We start from the raw sequence: 14,635 nt of genomic DNA, 5'->3' as shown, positions 1-14,635 counted from the left end.
TATAAAAAAAAAATAATAAAAGTGAACACAAATATAAAAATAATGCAATACGTGCAATCATTAATAATGATGACTGAACAAACAATCCATATAAATGAAAGTCCTTGATGCAATGATGTGACACACAAATCAAAGACCTCCAAATTCAGTGCACATAAAGGAAAAGCGCTCGGTGGAATGAATGACTGCACACACAATCCGAATGAACTGCAGTCCTTGGTAGTGAAGTGACATCCAAATGTGGGGAAAAAACATCTGTGAGATCCTTTACCACTATGCACTCACCAGAACTAAGATCAAATAGGCTTGCAACAAATGATACTCCAAGGCAAACATATCTCCTCCTCTCAGGGCTGGTTCAGAGCAATCAGTAGTGTGTCCTGAAAAAAAACCTCACCACACAGAGCCCAAATTGAAGGTACATAGTGTAGTAATTTATTTCAAATCGTAACATACACATACAATCCTCGTGGAATTAAAAAGTTGCGGCTGCACTTACAAAGATGGCCACCGGACCAAACATGGACTCGGCGGCATGACATCAGCACATATGCTACTCTCTCATGCGTTTCGTGCACACGCATGTTCTCAAAGGGACCCGGCGGGTTCATATGGATTGTGTGTGCAGTCATTCATTCCATTAAGCACTCATTTCCTTTATGTGCACTGAATTTGAGGGCTTTTGATTTGTGCATCACATCATTGCATCAAGGACTTTCATTTATATAGATTGTTTGTTCAGTCATCATTATTAATGATTGCATGTATTGCATTATTTTTATATTTTTTTTCACTTTTATAATTTTTTTGATATGTAGTGAATGTTGGTAATATTTATGGGCTACTGTATCATATTACATTTCACTTTTGTTCACCATTTGTTATTCTAGTTGTAGGTGGATACATTTGTATTATTTTTTATATTGTGCAGCACTTTTGTTTTGATACACTTTTATAAATACACACAGTGAAAAATACTTTTTTTACATCCATCTTGAATAACATGTATTTTAGCGTGTTAGTATGTACCTTCAAATTTCCTGCTGCAGTCAGCACTGATTTTACAGCTCTCATTCCATAGTCATAGTGATGCTGGGATGATAGCTGCTCAGAGCACAGACGATATGTTGCCACAATTTTCACCGACAAAGGCCTTGCTGTGACAAAGCCGCAGGAGTATAGAACTATCTCAGCTATCATGGCATAATCAGGAACCATCATGGCCACTGTCCTAAACAAAGCCTGTTTTAAATATGAAATAAAGATTTTTGAGGCCATTCTAATACATGAAAAAGAATGAAGACAGTAAACTTAAATGCTAATTTGAAAAAGCAACTCCAGACAACAAATAAAATCAATCAGAAAACTTCTAGTACTTTATGGTAACCATTACAATGGTGCTGTATAAAAGTTAACATCGTTTTTTTAAAGCAACTTCCAAAACAAATGTTTTCCTGCAAAGAACATAGTGAATACTTACCTCTCTTCTACTGAGCTGCCGCTGCAAGGCTACAGGAAATTGTCCACGAAGCCCATCTTCAGACAGTTCCTATGAATCTCAGTGGCCACCATTTCCTTGCCACACGAAAATGGCTGCCAAAGCCCTATGAAAATAGTTGCCACTGGCCATAGGGAGAGCACATGTTGGCTGCCCAGCACAGTTCTGACCCCAGGAAGGGATCTCACAGTGCCACCTTGCCCAAAACGGATGGGACAGCCCCCCCCCCCCGCTCAGGAATGCGAGCCCATATACTAGCAATGGAAGGTAGGAGGGGGAGCTCAGATAGAAAGCTAGGAGGAAATACTCAAGGCTGGGGGAAGAGAGCCTCACACGACTGACCACACCAGGGAGTACCAGTGCCCCACATCGCATCCAGGAATGGAAGGGAGGGGGCATCTACTTACCGATCCAGCAGAACTTGCGGGTAAGGCTCCGATGACAGATCATTCACTCCACACAAATAAGATAGTAAATACTTACCTCTCCTGTATTGAAAATTAACAGCTGGCTGAAATCTCTGCCGACACTTCTGCGAGTTTCAATTTCCTAGTTATGTGCTGCCCTCCCACCAGCCCCTATATTACTACAGGACACAGTGGTGAAGTAAAGTATATAGAACCACTCAGCAGAGGACCAAGAAAGTATCTCTTTGTGAACTGTTTTCAGTTTCTTTTGATCAGGGGTATGGCCAAGATCAGAGGTAAGTATTTACTATCTTCTTTGCAGAAAAACGTTTTATTTTTTTTTTTTTTTTAGTTTTCCAGCTCTTAATATATCAATATGGCTACATAATGTATTTTTGGAATTATCTGCTGATTTTTTTTATTTATTTATTTATTATTATTAATATGCTTTCAACATTTTTCCCAGGCCTCTTGTTGTCATAATGAGGCAGTAGATGTAAAACATAAACAGTGCCATACTACCAAAATCCATCATCTCAACCTACTAACTCACACAAACCCTTACAAAATATATCCACCCTTACATTTAAATTTTTAACAAAAATGAGAAAAATAAAAAGAGAAAATAGTGCATGTATAAATATTTCTACAGCAAGTTTGAATGGACAGTTTATAATACCAAGAGATGAGTTACACAATTTGTAGGTGCATTCTAACGAGAAAAAAGCTCAATGTATTTCTTTTCTCTCTTTTCTTAATATATATATATATGTATTTTTAACATTATGTCTGCTTTACTTGTCCACCAGTAACAACAAAGATTTATCAAGTGTTCCCTGCATATAATTTTATAGCATACATCGTGTAAGCCATGTACAGTATGTTTATTGGTTTATTCCCAGAAAATATGTATATGGATGTATTTTAATGCAGGTCTCATCTGACTTAATCTCCCTTTTATTAATAAAAGCAGGCTGAAAATGTGGCATAATTCAAGTTTTCTTTTATTTTTTTGCTTTTCTTACTCATCCACATGATTGTTAACACTATATTTTATTTCATTTGCTTTTGCTCTCCTGCCTAAGAAAAGCACCATAATACAGTGGTGTCTCTGGTTAATTAAAACAAAGATAAAAGAAAGGCCCACTAAACTGAATGTACCCAAACTTTATGTAAACAACTATAAAAGAGTTACTTTTTTCAGCAACACAGTTTATCTAAATACTTGCTCATGATGGCAATCAAAAACTGACCATAATTCTAATTAAACAAAATACTAACCCATATGGAAAAAACAAATAATTGAAATATATTTTAAAAATATTCTTCCCAAATATATTGCCATATATTTGAAATGCTACAATTTTGGCCATATTCAATATATTTCAAAATATATTTCATATGTCCTCTGTGATGACCTCAGGGTGAATAGCTCTACACCGAGTTCACTATATGAACCACTGATGTATTTATACATGTTAGAAGATTTCACCGCTATTACTTTCTGGGGACAAGCAGAACTATAGGCAAAACTTTTTTCACTTTGGATAGAGTAAAGGAGGGTTATAACCCCTGTCAGATATTTTTTTTTGCCATCTGTGTCCCATTGCGGAGATCTCCCTTGACTTCCTGTCCCATAGCCAAACAGGAAGTAAGAGGAAATCCCTGCAAATTAAGGGATTTTCTTGGGAACCCCCAGGTCACCAGAACTGTCCCCAATAGAAGATTTCCCCGCTATTACTTTTCTGGGGACAACCCAAAATTTGGGATTTTCTTTTACGTTCACTTTCAATGATAATGGTAAACAGGATGAATAAAATAAAATAAGATAAAAATAAAAACTGACACAATGCCATCCAAAAAAAAAAAGTCTTGCTGTTGGTTATAATTAGAGATGAGCGAATCGAAGTATCCGAAGTGGAATTCGAGTCGAATATCGGAAAAATTTTGATTCGTGCCGAATCCGAAAAACAGCCTAATTCGGACGCGCGAATCGAAATTTTTCCGAAAATGGCGGCTGACATGTGCGGCGACGGAGCGGGGATGTCGGGGAAGGCGCGCAGACAAGGCGCGCTGCCCCATAATGCATTCCTCAACGACATGTGATCGCATCAGCCAATCAGCAGCCAGCCAGCCAGCACTGTGTAATGGTCGAGGTATATATAGCGGCCATTTTGGAAATTTTCATTTGCCTGCAGTCATTGAACAGAGGCAGACCGCTCTGTACTAGGGACAGGGACAGAGTTAGGGCCACAGAAACGAGAATTGGGGACAGAGAGAAGTTACTTAGGGACAGAGAACCATTACTCAGGGACACAGACTTGTTAATGAGGGCCACAGAATCGTTATTTAGGGACAAAGAAACGCTAGTTAGGGCCACAGAATTCATACTCAGGGACAGACAGAATTTTCACTCAGTGCCAGAGAATTGTTACTTAGGGCCACAGAAACGTTATTAGGGCCACAGAATTTTTACTCAGGGACAGACAGAATTGTTACTGAGTGCCAGAGAATTGTTACTCAGGGACAGACAGAATTGTTACTGAGTGCCAGAGAATTCTTACTCAGGGCCACAGAATTCATTCTCAGGGACAGACAGAATTGTTACTCAGGAACAGACAGAATTGTTACTGAGTGCCAGAGAATTGTTACTCAGGGACAGACAGAATTGTTACTGAGTGCCAGAGAATTGTTACTCAGGGACAGACAGAATTGTTACTGAGTGCCAGAGAATTGTTACTCAGGGACAGACAGAATTGTTACTGAGTGCCAGAGAATTGTTACTCGCACAGACACAAAATTGTTACTTGCACAGACACAGAATTGTTACTCGCACAGACAGAATTGTTACTCAGGGCCACAGAATTCATACTCAGGGACAGACAGAATTGTTACTGAGTGCCAGAGAATTGTTACTCAGGGACAGACAGAATTGTTACTGAGTGCCAGAGAATTGTTACTCAGGGACAGACAGAATTGTTACTGAGTGCCAGAGAATTGTTACTCAGGGACAGACAGAATTGTTACTGAGTGCCAGAGAATTGTTACTCGCACAGACACAAAATTGTTACTTGCACAGACACAGAATTGTTACTCGCACAGACACAGAATTGTTACTCAGGGCCACAGAATTCATACTCAGGGACAGACAGAATTGTTACTGAGTGCCAGAGAATTGTTACTCAGGGACAGACAGAATTGTTACTGAGTGCCAGAGAATTGTTACTCAGGGACAGACAGAATTGTTACTGAGTGCCAGAGAATTGTTACTCGCACAGACACAAAATTGTTACTTGCACAGACACAGAATTGTTACTCGCACAGACACAGAATTGTTACTCAGGGCCACAGAATTCATACTCAGGGACAGACAGAATTGTTACTGAGTGCCAGAGAATTGTTACTCAGGGACAGACAGAATTGTTACTGAGTGCCAGAGAATTGTTACTCAGGGACAGACAGAATTGTTACTGAGTGCCAGAGAATTGTTACTCGCACAGACACAAAATTGTTACTTGCACAGACACAGAATTGTTACTCGCACAGACACAGAATTGTTACTGAGTGCCAGAGAATTGTTACTCAGGGACAGACAGAATTGTTACTGAGTGCCAGAGAATTGTTACTCAGGGACAGACAGAATTGTTACTGAGTGCCAGAGAATTGTTACTCGCACAGACACAAAATTGTTACTTGCACAGACACAGAATTGTTACTCGCACAGACACAGAATTGTTACTCAGGGCCACAGAATTCATACTCAGGGACAGACAGAATTGTTACTGAGTGCCAGAGAATTGTTACTCAGGGACAGACAGAATTGTTACTGAGTGCCAGAGAATTGTTACTCAGGGACAGACAGAATTGTTACTGAGTGCCAGAGAATTGTTACTCGCACAGACACAAAATTGTTACTTGCACAGACACAGAATTGTTACTCGCACAGACACAGAATTGTTACTCAGGGCCACAGAATTCATACTCAGGGACAGACAGAATTGTTACTGAGTGCCAGAGAATTGTTACTCAGGGACAGACAGAATTGTTACTGAGTGCCAGAGAATTGTTACTCAGGGACAGACAGAATTGTTACTGAGTGCCAGAGAATTGTTACTCGCACAGACACAAAATTGTTACTTGCACAGACACAGAATTGTTACTCGCACAGACACAGAATTGTTACTGAGTGCCAGAGAATTGTTACTCAGGGACAGACAGAATTGTTACTGAGTGCCAGAGAATTGTTACTCAGGGACAGACAGAATTGTTACTGAGTGCCAGAGAATTGTTACTCAGGGACAGACAGAATTGTTACTGAGTGCCAGAGAATTGTTACTCGCACAGACACAAAATTGTTACTTGCACAGACACAGAATTGTTACTCGCACAGACACAGAATTGTTACTCAGGGCCACAGAATTCATACTCAGGGACAGACAGAATTGTTACTGAGTGCCAGAGAATTGTTACTCAGGGACAGACAGAATTGTTACTGAGTGCCAGAGAATTGTTACTCAGGGACAGACAGAATTGTTACTGAGTGCCAGAGAATTGTTACTCGCACAGACACAAAATTGTTACTTGCACAGACACAGAATTGTTACTCGCACAGACACAGAATTGTTACTCAGGGCCACAGAATTCATACTCAGGGACAGACAGAATTGTTACTGAGTGCCAGAGAATTGTTACTTAGGGACAGACAGAATTGTTACTGAGTGCCAGAGAATTGTTACTCAGGGACAGACAGAATTGTTACTGAGTGCCAGAGAATTGTTACTCGCACAGACACAAAATTGTTACTTGCACAGACACAGAATTGTTACTCGCACAGACACAGAATTGTTACTCAGGGCCACAGAATTCATACTCAGGGACAGACAGAATTGTTACTGAGTGCCAGAGAATTGTTACTCAGGGACAGACAGAATTGTTACTGAGTGCCAGAGAATTGTTACTCGCACAGACACAAAATTGTTACTTGCACAGACACAGAATTGTTACTCGCACAGACACAGAATTGTTACTCAGGGCCACAGAATTCATACTCAGGGACAGACAGAATTGTTACTGAGTGCCAGAGAATTGTTACTCAGGGACAGACAGAATTGTTACTGAGTGCCAGAGAATTGTTACTCAGGGACAGACAGAATTGTTACTGAGTGCCAGAGAATTGTTACTCGCACAGACACAAAATTGTTACTTGCACAGACACAGAATTGTTACTCGCACAGACACAGAATTGTTACTCAGGGCCACAGAATTCATACTCAGGGACAGACAGAATTGTTACTGAGTGCCAGAGAATTGTTACTCAGGGACACCTAATCGTTGAATTAAATAGTATGTCAGACAACATGCAGAGGAGTGGCAGAGGAGGCAATGTTTTAGGAGCGAGCAGACGTGGCAGCAGAGGAAGGGGTCGAGGCAGCAGTATTCGCAGCCAGAGGCCAGTGCTCCCGGTGTCATCCAGCGGTCGTGTCTCCACCGACAACCCTGCCGTCATTGATTGGTTGGCTCGGTCGTCTTCCTCTTCCCAGGTCACCTCTGACACCTACAGCCAACGGTCGGTGGGTACGTCAGACACAACCGTTAGTTGGCATGGCCCGGGAGCAAGCCCACTGAAATCACGTGTCCTCTACCTGCCCCTGTCCTTTGCTGTTCCCTCACCAAGCGAAGTATCGCATGCTGTGGGCTCAGCCCCACTGTACAGTGAGGAAGAGCTAACAGAGGGCGGTCAGGAACGGGGGGAGACATCGGCCTTTTCAGCAGCCAAGCGAACAAGTACTGGCGAGGAGAGTGGCTCGGTAGCCGGTCTAGAGACAGGTCTGTCTCCTGACCCAGACGCAGCCGAGGGGGCTAGTAGTGAGGCGGAGACCCTACTTGATGATGAGGAGGTTGATCGCACTTGGCAGCCTCGTCGTCATCAGGCAATTTCTTCCGCATCATCAGGAGAAGAGGGTGGCAGCTTGGCAGCGAGCAAAACAGTCGGTGGGTTGCCCAGGAGACAGCAGCAGGGTCGCATCAGTGTCAGTGGAGCCAAACGTCCACGGAGTAGAGCACCAGCTCCACTGCAGCCTACCACCACGGCCAGTAGTGGTGCCGGTGCGCACGGAGGAAGTAGCAGTCAGCCAGTGAAGAGTAGCGGGGGCAAAGTTTCCTACTCGGTGGTGTGGCAATTTTTCCTCAAGCCGCCCGAGGAAGTAAACGTAGCCGTATGTCGACTATGTGGCCAGAAATGCAAGCGTGGCCAGGGGGCCCATGTTGGGACTACAGCGTTGCGTCAGCATATGCAGCGTCACCATTCGGTGGCCTGGGAAAACCGTGATAAACATACGGCGGTTCTGCCTGCCCCAGCCCCCGCTCCATCACCCGCTCCGTTACTTGCTCCGTCACCCGACGTCGTCAATCGCCCTCTATCAGCCAGTCAAGGCTCCAACACCTCTGCTGAGGGGAGTTGTCGCTCGTTGGCATCTTCCGCTCGTTCAGATGCTCCTTCTCCTGCTACTCCTCTTCTCGGATTCCGTCAACAGTCTTTCTTGGAATCCGTATCCAAGAGACAACAGTTTGCGAGCACGCACCCGACGGTGCAAAAGCTGAACGTCCTCCTGTCCAAGTTGCTGCTGCTGCAGTCCCTCCCTTTCCAACTGGTGGACTCAGCACCTTTCCGAGAAATGATGGCTTGTGCCGCGCCGCGGTGGAGAGTGCCAAGCCGTCATTTCTTTGCCCAAAAGGCAGTGCCAGCCCTGCATTCACATGTAGAAGAGATGGTGGGCCAGTCTTTGAGCATGTCGGTCTCTGCCAAAGTGCACGGCAGCGCCGACGTGTGGAGCTGTAACTACGGTCAGGGACAGTACATGTCATTTACGGCCCACTGGGTGAACGTGGTGCCGGCACAGCCGCACCAGCAACTTGGACAGGTCACGACGCTTTTGCCTCCACGTTTGCACGTCCTTGGTCCAGCAAGCATGTCCGCCTCTACCACCTCTTTTTCCGCCGTGTCCTCAGCCGCCACCCCCGTGCCAAGTCCCATTACCCGACCGGCATATCACATGTGCAGGGCGCAACGGTGTCACGCTGTGCTGCACCTGGTATGCCTTGGCGAACGTAGTCACACAGGGGAGGAACTGCTGAGTGTAATGAACAGAGAAATCGACAGATGGCTGTCTCCGCGCAAACTAAAAATCGGAACCATGTTGACTGACAACGGAAAGAACATGGTGTCTGCTCTGCGTCAAGGAAGGTTGTGCCATGCGCCATGCATGGCTCACGTGTTCAATCTGGTTGTCAAGCGGTTCCTAAAATCCACCATCCCACTGCAAGACATCCTTAAAATGTCACGTAAACTGTGCATGCATTTCAGCCATTCCTACACCGCAAAGAACACCCTCATTGAGCTGCAGCGGCAGAACGGAATTCCACAGCATCGCCTGATCTGCGACGTTGCAACAAGGTGGAATTCAACCCTACACATGTTAGACCGCCTTTACGAGCAGCGAAAGGCCATCACCGATTTCCTGATGTTACAAGCGGATAAAGGTACTCCCCTGTGTAACTTAGATGTCAGCCATTGGCAGCTCATGCGTGACACCTGCCGCTTGCTCAGGCCCTTTGAGGAGGCCACGCTATTCGTGAGTCGGCAGGACTATGGGATGAACGACGTCATTCCTCTGTTGCACGTCCTGGAACAAATGCTGTTAACAATGGCTGGTCAGGGTGCGGTAGACGTGGCGCACAGATCTCAACGCCACATGACCCCTGTGGGGGCAGGACAGGAAGAAGAGGAGGAGGTAGAGGAGGACATTTGTGCTCAGGAATTATTGAGTGAAATGGGTGGTTTTTCCACTCAGCGGACAGGAGTGGAGGAGCAGGAGCATCTGGTAGAGGAGGAGGAGGAGGAGGAGACAGAGGACCCAGACGCACCGTGGCAGTATGCTGTGGAGATGGAGGCAGGGAGTCCCTCGCATTCCTTGGCACAAATGGCCCATAGCATGCTCGGTTGCTTGCGTAGCGACAGCCGAATAATAACCATCAGACAGAGGGATGACTTTTGGCTGTCCACCTTGTTGGACCCTCGCTACCGGTCCAAAATGGTGGCCTTTTTCACACCTGCTGAGAGGGAGGCCAAAATTACGTACTATAAAAACCACCTATGTAGTCAGTTGGTCTCTGCCTTTGTGCGCCAACGTCCATCCTCAGACACTGTGGGCCCTGTGCGCTCGCGTTCCGCTGGCATGGCAGCAGGGGAGGGGTGGGGTGGTAGGAGCAGTGGCAGCTCCACCAGCAGTGGCTGCCTCAGTCTGCAGTCGATGATGAGTAGCTTTCTTCACCAGCGCAGTGAGGAAACTACTAACCAGCCGCAGCAGCAGCAGCAGCATCAGGTGGACCTGGAGCAGGAGCTCAAACAACAGGCTTGGGCCTACTTGGACAGCACCCTGCCAACCGAGGTAGACAATCCCCTTGACTACTGGGCAACGAAACTTGACCTTTGGCCCCAACTAGCTGAATTTGCCCTTGAAAGGCTGTCATGCCCGGCCAGTAGCGTGGCATCGGAGCGCGTGTTTAGTGCGGCAGGAGGTATTGTAACTCCGCGGAGGACACGACTGTCCACCCAAAGTGTGGAGAGACTCACGTTTGTGAAAATGAATCAGGCGTGGATTAGTCTGGATTTCAAACCACCAGTTCCTGACACAACTGACTAAATCCGCCATGAATCATGCCTCAAACATGTGCCACTTTCAGGTCTCCTCACACTGCTGGTGTGTTTAATTTTTTGACATAGGGTGCTGGCAGATTACGGGCCTCCTATAGCTGCTGCCAGGCCCCTAATCTGCCATAGGCCCCTATATACCGCCTCCTCATGCTGCTGCTAGGTCCAGAGTCTCTCATGGGTCCCTGTACGGCCTCCCATTGCTGCTGTCTCCATCGCCACACTCTGCTGCCATGTGCCACTTTCAGGTCTCTTCACACTGCTGGTGTGTTTAATTTTTTGGCATAGGGTGCAGGCAGATTACGGGCCTCACATAGCTGCTGCCAGGCCCCTAATCTGCCATGGGCCCCTATATACCGCCTCCTCATGCTGCTGCCAAGTCCAGAGTCTCTCATGGGTCCCTGTACGGCCTCCCATTGCTGCTGTCTCCATCGCCACACTCTGCTGCCATGTGCCACTTTCAGGTCTCTTCACACTGCTGGTGTGTTAAATTTTTTGACATAGGGTGCAGGCAGATTACGGGCCTCACATAGCTGCTGCCAGGCCCCTAATCTGCCATGGGCCCCTATAAACCGCCTCCTCATGCTGCTGCCAAGTCTAGAGTCTCTCATGGGTCCCTGTACGGCCTCCCATTGCTGCTGTCTCCATCGCCACACTCTGCTGCCATGTGCCACTTTCAGGTCTCTTCACACTGCTGGTGTGTTAAATTTTTTGACATAGGGTGCAGGCAGATTACGGGCCTCACATAGCTGCTGCCAGGCCCCTAATCTGCCATGGGCCCCTATATACCGCCTCCTCATGCTGCTGCCAAGTCTAGAGTCTCTCATGGGTCCCTGTACGGCCTCCCATTGCTGCTGTCTCCATCGCCACACTCTGCTGCCATGTGCCACTTTCAGGTCTCTTCACACTGCTGGTGTGTTTAATTTTTTGACATAGGGTGCAGGCAGATTACGGGCCTCACATAGCTGCTGCCAGGCCCCTAATCTGCCATGGGCCCCTATATACCGCCTCCTCATGCTGCTGCCAAGTCCAGAGTCTCTCATGGGTCCCTGTACGGCCTCCCATTGCTGCTGTCTCCATCGCCACACTCTGCTGCCATGTGCCACTTTCAGGTCTCTTCACACTGCTGGTGTGTTTAATTTTTTGACATAGGGTGCAGGCAGATTACGGGCCTCACATAGCTGCTGCCAGGCCCCTAATCTGCCATGGGCCCCTATATACCGCCTCCTCATGCTGCTGCCAAGTCTAGAGTCTCTCATGGGTCCCTGTACGGCCTCCCATTGCTGCTGTCTCCATCGCCACACTCTGCTGCCATGTGCCACTTTCAGGTCTCTTCACACTGCTGGTGTGTTAAATTTTTTGACATAGGGTGCAGGCAGATTACGGGCCTCACATAGCTGCTGCCAGGCCCCTAATCTGCCATGGGCCCCTATAAACCGCCTCCTCATGCTGCTGCCAAGTCTAGAGTCTCTCATGGGTCCCTGTACGGCCTCCCATTGCTGCTGTCTCCATCGCCACACTCTGCTGCCATGTGCCACTTTCAGGTCTCTTCACACTGCTGGTGTGTTAAATTTTTTGACATAGGGTGCAGGCAGATTACGGGCCTCACATAGCTGCTGCCAGGCCCCTAATCTGCCATGGGCCCCTATATACCGCCTCCTCATGCTGCTGCCAAGTCTAGAGTCTCTCATGGGTCCCTGTACGGCCTCCCATTGCTGCTGTCTCCATCGCCACACTCTGCTGCCATGTGCCACTTTCAGGTCTCTTCACACTGCTGGTGTGTTTAATTTTTTGACATAGGGTGCAGGCAGATTACGGGCCTCACATAGCTGCTGCCAGGCCCCTAATCTGCCATGGGCCCCTATATACCGCCTCCTCATGCTGCTGCCAAGTCCAGAGTCTCTCATGGGTCCCTGTACGGCCTCCCATTGCTGCTGTCTCCATCGCCACACTCTGCTGCCATGTGCCACTTTCAGGTCTCTTCACACTGCTGGTGTGTTTAATTTTTTGACATAGGGTGCAGGCAGATTACGGGCCTCACATAGCTGCTGCCAGGCCCCTAATCTGCCATGGGCCCCTATATACCGCCTCCTCATGCTGCTGCCAAGTCTAGAGTCTCTCATGGGTCCCTGTACGGCCTCCCATTGCTGCTGTCTCCATCGCCACACTCTGCTGCCATGTGCCACTTTCAGGTCTCTTCACACTGCTGGTGTGTTTAATTTTTTGACATAGGGTGCTGCAAGATAACGGGCCTCACATAGCTGCTGCCAGGCCCCTAATCTGCCATGGGCCCCTATATACCGCCTCCTCATGCTGCTGCCAAGTCTAGAGTCTCTCATGGGTCCCTGTACGGCCTCCCATTGCTGCTGTCTCCATCGCCACACTCTGCTGCCATGTGCCACTTTCAGGTCTCTTCACACTGCTGGTGTGTTTAATTTTTTGACATAGGGTGCAGGCAGATTACGGGCCTCACATAGCTGCTGCCAGGCCCCTAATCTGCCATGGGCCCCTATATACCGCCTCCTCATGCTGCTGCCAAGTCCAGAGTCTCTCATGGGTCCCTGTACGGCCTCCCATTGCTGCTGTCTCCATCGCCACACTCTGCCATGTGCCACTTTCAGGTCTCTTCACACTGCTGGTGTGTTTAATTTTTTGACATAGGGTGCAGGCAGATTACGGGCCTCACATAGCTGCTGCCAGGCCCCTAATCTGCCATGGGCCCCTATATACCGCCTCCTCATGCTGCTGCCAAGTCCAGAGTCTCTCATGGGTCCCTGTACGGCCTCCCATTGCTGCTGTCTCCATCGCCACACTCTGCTGCCATGTGCCACTTTCAGGTCTCTTCACACTGCTGGTGTGTTTAATTTTTTGACATAGGGTGCAGGCAGATTACGGGCCTCACATAGCTGCTGCCAGGCCCCTAATCTGCCATGGGCCCCTATATACCGCCTCCTCATGCTGCTGCCAAGTCCAGAGTCTCTCATGGGTCCCTGTACGGCCTCCCATTGCTGCTGTCTCCATCGCCACACTCTGCTGCCATGTGCCACTTTCAGGTCTCTTCACACTGCTGGTGTGTTAAATTTTTTGACATAGGGTGCAGGCAGATTACGGGCCTCACATAGCTGCTGCCAGGCCCCTAATCTGCCATGGGCCCCTATATACCGCCTCCTCATGCTGCTGCCAAGTCCAGAGTCTCTCATGGGTCCCTGTACGGCCTCCCATTGCTGCTGTCTCCATCGCCACACTCTGCTGCCATGTGCCACTTTCAGGTCTCTTCACACTGCTGGTGTGTTAAATTTTTTGACATAGGGTGCAGGCAGATTACGGGCCTCACATAGCTGCTGCCAGGCCCCTAATCTGCCATGGGCCCCTATATACCGCCTCCTCATGCTGCTGCCAAGTCTAGAGTCTCTCATGGGTCCCTGTACGGCCTCCCATTGCTGCTGTCTCCATCGCCACACTCTGCTGCCATGTGCCACTTTCAGGTCTCTTCACACTGCTGGTGTGTTTAATTTTTTGACATAGGGTGCAGGCAGATTACGGGCCTCACATAGCTGCTGCCAGGCCCCTAATCTGCCATGGGCCCCTATATACCGCCTCCTCATGCTGCTGCCAAGTCCAGAGTCTCTCATGGGTCCCTGTACGGCCTCCCATTGCTGCTGTCTCCATCGCCACACTCTGCTGCCATGTGCCACTTTCAGGTCTCTTCACACTGCTGGTGTGTTTAATTTTTTGACATAGGGTGCAGGCAGATTACGGGCCTCACATAGCTGCTGCCAGGCCCCTAATCTGCCATGGGCCCCTATATACCGCCTCCTCATGCTGCTGCCAAGTCTAGAGTCTCTCATGGGTCCCTGTACGGCCTCCCATTGCTGCTGTCTCCATCGCCACACTCTGCTGCCATGTGCCACTTTCAGGTCTCTTCACACTGCTGGTGTGTTTAATTTTTTGACATAGGGTGCTGCAAGATAACGGGCCTCACATAGCTGCTGCCAGGCCCCTAATCTGCCATGGGCCCCT

The 14,635-nt window shown here is 47.9% G+C and overlaps 1 protein-coding gene across 1 annotated transcript in view; it reads right to left on the bottom strand.

Annotated features, from left to right (window-relative positions):
* DNAH7 (dynein axonemal heavy chain 7) overlaps positions 1 to 14,635 on the bottom strand; it is a 519,305-nt gene that overhangs the window by 354,129 nt on the left and 150,541 nt on the right. The window contains exon 27 of the mRNA XM_089689972.1: positions 1,030 to 1,242. Within this exon, the coding sequence (XP_089546098.1) occupies positions 1,030 to 1,242 (213 nt within the window). The remainder of the gene's footprint in view (positions 1 to 1,029; positions 1,243 to 14,635) is intronic.

Source organism: Staurois parvus, unplaced genomic scaffold, assembly GCF_062004578.1.
Source record: "Staurois parvus isolate SC_StPar_1 unplaced genomic scaffold, SC_StPar_1.0 ptg000506l, whole genome shotgun sequence".
Classification (NCBI taxonomy): domain Eukaryota; kingdom Metazoa; phylum Chordata; class Amphibia; order Anura; family Ranidae; genus Staurois; species Staurois parvus.
The sequence above is the reverse complement of the archived record's forward strand: the minus strand, read 5'-3'. Positions and strand labels throughout refer to the sequence as shown.